The 6,517-nt window shown below is 39.6% G+C and overlaps 1 protein-coding gene across 1 annotated transcript in view; it reads right to left on the reverse strand.

Moving 5' to 3' along the window:
• PALLD (palladin, cytoskeletal associated protein) overlaps positions 1-5,772 on the reverse strand; it is a 121,285-nt gene extending 115,513 nt beyond the window's left edge. Inside the window, exons 1-2 of the mRNA XM_006161454.3 lie at positions 5,700-5,772; positions 3,845-3,974 (exon numbers count right to left, since the gene is read on the reverse strand). Of these exons, the coding sequence (XP_006161516.1) occupies positions 3,845-3,974; positions 5,700-5,772 (203 nt within the window). The remainder of the gene's footprint in view (positions 1-3,844; positions 3,975-5,699) is intronic.
• Positions 5,773-6,517: the final 745 nt, after the last annotated feature.

Here is a 6,517-nt window from a genome sequence, read left to right on the forward strand (position 1 = left end):
TCCTTTCCCCAGGAAGGGCATGTGTCCTATGGCAAAACTTAAAAAAAAAAAAAAAGTTTAATTGAACATCTATTGAAGTAATGAAATTTCATGCTTAAGAGTTCATGCTTTGGGGCTGAATCCCAACCTCATCACTTGCTAGGTGCATGATTTGGAGCATGCTATTTTTAAATTAAATTTAATTTAATTATTTTAGAGATTTTTGTTATAGAGCACGTACACTCAGCAGAGAGACAGAGAGACACAGAGACAGAGAGACAGAAAGCAAGAAATCATCCCCCTGGGGGGACAGCCATGCCACAATCCCTTCTCCTCCATTCTCCTCTCAGGATTTTGGGCATGCATGCACATGTGTACGGCCTGAGTTTCAAGCTGCTGGGTCTGGGACTCAGCTGTGGTTGACTACATTGCGAGTCCAGCGCCTTAACCACTACAACACCTGCTGGGCCCCTGGGAACGTTATTTAACCTCCCTGTGTCTCAGTTTCCTTCTCAGGTAGAACGGGAACAACACTACTGTACACTCTGTGGATGGCTGCCAGGATTAAATGAGATGGGAGCATTTAGCACAGTGCACACGGTATTGCTCCAGTAGCTGCAGCGTGCTCTGTTTTTATTTCTGAGAAACACAGCCACTGCCCCCAAGGAGTTACATTCCAAATAATTAAATAGACGAAGCGGGCTGTTAAAGTAGCACCTTGCCCAAGTCAAGAATATGGGTGAGGGCAGGACCCACAGTAAAGTAGTTAAGGACTGTGCAGAGGAAGTCAGATCCCACACTGGCAGACTGACTGGGTTCAAGTCCCAGCCCCGACAACAACATGGGGTGGGTGAGTGGGGGAATACAGACTGTTTAAAGTTCCTTCTAACTCTCAGTCTGTTAAGACTGACTGAAGTGCTGTTTAAGTGCACCATGGGAGAGGAGTAAGAATGGAAAGGCAATAAACTGAGCCTTGAAAGAAACACATCCATGAGGGCTTTAAATGCCATATTAAACAAAGGAGTCAGCTCCCCCAGGGCTCTAGGATCCTACACAATTCACTGGAGTCCTGTCTCGATTTTCAAATCTGCACTATAGGGAGTTGGATGAAATTACATCTAACATTCTGCAATTACTAAATATTTATTATTTATGGGAACCAGCAGTTAGCGTAATGGCTATGTCGCTGGACTCCCACGTAGTGGACCGCGGTTCGCGTCCTGGACCCGTGGCTTAAAACTCACGCCGGGCGCATGTGTGTGTGTGCCCAAGATCCTGAGAGGAGAAGGGATTGTGGCGTGACTATCCCCCCTGGGGGGGTGATTTCTCGCTTTCTGTCTCTATGTCTCTCTCTGTCTGTCTGAGGAGCACACGCACCCTATAGCGCAAACCTCTCCAAAAAAAAAAAAATAGAAAAATATTTATTATTTATTATAAGTCCTCATAGGAAATGATCTAAAGATATATTTATTACTTCTTCACTTTTCCTCACCTTTTTTTCCCCCTTTATTTTTTGCTAGAGGGGACATGTGCTTGTCAGAGAGACACAGAGAGATGGGAAAAAAAAAGAAAGAGCAGCCCTCATTGGGCACGGTCACACTGCAAGCCCTTCTCGTCCATTTCTCCTTTTTGTTGGCATTCTGGGCACACGTGCATATGTACCTGGTGTTTCCCAAGCTGCTGGTTCAGGACTCTAACTTTGCTGATCAGTCAATGTGGGCTCTGCTGCATTAACCACATGCCATAGAGCTGGTCCTACTTTTTGATAGTTAAATATGTAAATAATTTGTGCATTCTTCTGTGTCTCAATATTCCTGTGTAAATGGAATAATTCAAATAAGCTTATGTATGCAAAGTGTTTTCTAATCACTGAAGTTTTTTTTTTTTTTTTAATTAAGAGAGAGATTTTTGCTATAAGGGCGTATGCACTTGCTGGAGAGACAGAGAGACAGAAAATGATTAATCACCCCCCAGGGAAGATAGCCATGCTGCAATCCCTTCTCCTCCTGGAAACTTGGGCACAAACACACACATGCCAGGTGTGACTTTCAAGCCTCCGGGTCTGGGACTCGAACCATGGTCAGCCATGTAGGAGTCTAGTGATATAGTCATTATGCCATCTGCTGGTCCCAAGAAGTCTTTTTATATTAAGAGAGTCTTTTGCTATAGGGTGCGTGCACTTGCCAGAGAGACAGAAAGCAAAAAATCACTCCCCAGGGGGATGACCACACCATAATCCCTTCTTCTCCATTCTTCTCTTGGGGTTTTGGGCATGCACACACATGCACCATGTGTGAGTCTCAATCTGCTGGGTCTGTGACTTGAACTGTTGTTGACTACATGGGAGTCCAGCGACATAACTATTACACCATCTTCTGGTCTCCCAAGAAGTCTTTTTAATTACTCCCAATGGCAGAGAGATCATCAGAGAGGAAGCCTCAGAATATTAAATTGCTCTGAGAGCAGAGATTATAATTCTGAGATATCAATATCAAGGTTGTTTACCAGGTACCATTCAGTGCTTTGAGGAAGACACCCTCCTGTGTGTGTTGTCTTCGTTTAAACCGGGGTGCTGCTGGAGCAAGTGTTTAATCCCAACCAACTCTGCCCATCTCTGACTACCTGGCGGTATTCAGAGCTATTTTATACTGGAGGGATCACAGGGAAGTCATCTCGGAGCCTCTGCAGTTACTTTTTTGGTAACTGTTTTTCTCAAAAGAACTACAGGCAGCTTTACTTTTTGCAGATAATTCACATATCCAGTCAGTAAGTAAAACAGTTTTATAAATTGCAAAGCCTGTTCCAGTACCAATAACTGTGCAAACAGAAGTTTGTGACTTGCGTTTGCTGCAGAGGTCAATTGTAAGCCTCAGTTCTTTCTAAAATAGGAACATACTTCTTTCCTTCTAGCTTTTTCATTATTTTTTTAAAAAGATATTTATGATGAAAACATACAAATAATAAAGACATCAAAAATGTACTTATATGCATAACTCTTATATAGTATTATTTTCTCCATCTTTTTTCCCTGTCTTCAAAGCACAGCTATACGAATAGTGTATCATTTTACCAGGTCACTTTACATATTATTATATCATTTATTATGAACGCTTTTGCCCTCATAGTCTTAATCATGACTAGTTTTAGCTGCGGCATAACATCTCATTAGTTGGGACAAAAGAACATTGTGTATCTTGGGTTTCTGGGTTTTTTTCTTTGCTAAGAAGCCAAAAAAGAGACTTTGTTTTGTTTTGTTTTTGAAATGGAGAAAAAAATGCAACACTACACATTTTCAAACTTACACCTTTTGTTTTGTTTTATTTTGAATTACTTCCTCAGGACAAATACTAAAAAGTATGATTTTTGAGGATGAAGACTCTTTATGTTTCTTGATATCTATTGTTAAATTACTTTTTTTTTTAAAGGGGTCAAATTATAAAACACTGTTAGGATATGGCTTTTTCATTAAAAATTGCTAATTTGTGGGTATAATTTTTGTATCACACTTCAATTTTTAATTCTTCGATAGTTAGAATTGAAACATTTTCTCCTAAGCCTGGCCTTTTCCTGAAGAGGGACAAAAGTGGCTTATTAAGCAGTTAAATTTCAGAGGGGAGGTAGGATGAGGGGGTGCAGGTGGTTTGTTTCTGGAACTAGAATGTGCTAGACTGAAAGAGCACCAAAATGTAGTAGTCAGTCTGTGTGCTCTGGTATGCGCTTTATTGCATGCCAATTTTCTACTCAGACTTTTCTGCCTACTAGGCAGGTATCAGATAGGCCTACATGGCTATTCTAATAGCACAGAGTACAACTCTGCATTCCTAAATGAGGAACACACACTTTCAATAAATGCCACTCCCCTCACTCTCTGGAGTTGAAATAGGCAGACACCAGGAGTGCTGAAGGCAACGTTCTGGTAGTTTCTGATTCAAATGTGGGGACACAATTGTACATCTGGTGTGGGAACAGAAGGATCGATCTGTACACTTGCCTATCTTAAAGTTGCAAACAATTTAGAGTTAAATGAGGAATTGAGGATTTCATAAATTCTGACCTGGGATGAATGACCTATGTTTATTTTTCACTGTGGACATCAATAAATTGATTTTTTTATCAATGGAAATATTTTCTCAATGTTGGTTTTGTGGCACTGAAAAAAAAAAAAAAGGAGGCATGTGAAATTCTTCTTTCAAACTCTATCATCTTTCACCCATCCTGCAAAGAAGTGTCCAAATAAAATTAATGTTAGTTTATAGTATATGTAACAAATATTATTTAGCATCTTGGAGAGGTTGGAAGGTGATACTGGTAAAGCAATAATGGGCCCCAAGATATTTTGATAGATTGTCTATTTGCCATCTTTCCATTTTTTTCTAATTGCTATGAACGTTCCTCTTAATGACTGCTTTTGCTATAGCTCATAGGTTATGAAAACTCTTGTGCTCATTATTATTGGTTTCAATTGAATTTTTGATTTCAGTCTTAATTTCTTCAGTAGTTGTGAAGTCATTCAGGAGTAGGTTTTTTAGTTTCCATGTCTGTGCATTTTTGAGGGTTTTTTCCCTGTAGTTGATTTCCAGTTTAATTCTATCATAGTTAGAGAAGATGCTAGGTATAGTTTCTATCCATCTGAATTTGTAAGGACTTATTTTGTGCTCTATCATGTGGCCAATCTTTGAAATGTTCCATGTAGGGGTGACAAAAATGTAAAAAAAGAAAAAAAGTATTGAAAAGGTATGGCACACTACAGAATACTACTCAGCCTGAGACCCTGGCATTTGATAGAAAGTGGACGAATATGAAAGATGTACTGCTAAGCAAAGCAAGCCAGACTATTAAAGATAGGCATTGTATGTCCCCACTCTGTATATATACCCAATGTCTGCCCTCTATGGCAGAAACGGAAAGACTACAAGGTATAAAAGCATGGAGAACAACTGTGGATACTAGAGACAGGTGGGTGAGACATGGGGGAAGGAGAGAGGAAGAAAATCAAGAGGAAAAAGAAAGAAGTGAAACATTTAAGGGACATGAAAATGGAAAATTATTGGTTGATAATAATTGGTATGGTAATATCCTTGACTAGACTGATAATACAGTGTATTCATGCTGGAAAAATTCATTTTGTACGTGGTAATAATAAAAAGTGATTGAATGGAGAAAAAAAAAGAAATCATGAAAATAAAAGGCCCTGAGATGGTTTCTCTGCATAATTTGCCTTTTCTGACTACTTCTTCAGGAACTACCAACATATTTAAAATAGACGTTGTCTAATGGACATTGCACTACTTTTTTAAGAGTTAAAATTTCCTCCAAAGAATATAATTATAATTCAATATTTGGGCCATGTCTAAACATAGGTTTCAAGATATTTTTGTTGGTGTTTATAAACTTTGATCACCTATGGCTAAAAGTCTTATTAATTATACAGGCAAAGAATGCTGTAGTGTTTCCGATGTATAACTTGTGTTTTTTTTTTAATGTTTAACAAGAGAATGCTTATTATTTCAGCTGCTACTAAGAGTTTCTAAATATCTCTTCAGACATCCACAAAAAGCCAACAGAAAGGGATAGATACCATCTGTACTTCTCACTTCAGTTTAAAGACCAGAGACACTAGTTTCCCTGTATATTTTGCATAAGCAAGTAAAACAGAAATCCTGTGCCATTTTCCTTTGCTTATTTTAACTTTCCCAGATGGCCTTGAATCCCTGACACACTTCTATTCTGAAATACTTCAGCACTGACTTCCTTATTTGGTTGCTGGAACTGCTCTTTGTCTTGTTCAAACATTCTGCTAAGCTTGCAGCCTCCTTTCACCCCCGCCCCTTGCCCACTGCTCCCCCTTTTCTACACACACACACACACACACACACACACACACACACACACACACGATGCTGCCTTCAGCAGGTCACTCTGACTCAGCCTTTGCTGTAGCTCACTAGCCAATCACCCGTCAGTTATGCCCATTTAAGGAGTACCTTTTGGAAATCATAAGGGACCAGAGGGTTTTCAGCTGTTTGGAAAGATTGCAGTGTTGCATCCATTTGAAGTCAACACACACAGGTATTTTACACAACTGCCCTCCTCATAGGACAGGGCACATCTTTAAAAACAAAAACAAAAACAAACTAAACTACAAGAAAAAACAAAAAACAAAACACACACACACACACACACACACACAAACTCTAGGCTGTTTAATTAGTGGAGACTTGATTCCTCAGTGTTCCAGCACTTGGATTTGGCTGTCGGGTAGAACAGTTCTGTCTGTTTTTTGACTTTTTCCAATCTATCTCCGATCCATGCCAAAGACTCCAGTCCAATAGTTTAAAAGCATATATAACATAAGCCTAAACAGCTATGCGAATAGCATGGAGCACGGCTCTGCGTTCCTAAATGAAGAGCACACACTTTCAATAAATGTTGTTCCCTTTGCTCTCTGGAGTTGAAACAGCCAGACATTCGGAGTGCTGAAGGCTATTTTCTTGTTTTTCTGCTCGGATGCATGTGGGGCAAGCACTGCTCTCGGCAT

Source organism: Tupaia chinensis, unplaced genomic scaffold, assembly GCF_000334495.1.
Source record: "Tupaia chinensis unplaced genomic scaffold, TupChi_1.0 Scaffold138601_1, whole genome shotgun sequence".
Lineage (NCBI taxonomy): Eukaryota > Metazoa > Chordata > Mammalia > Scandentia > Tupaiidae > Tupaia > Tupaia belangeri.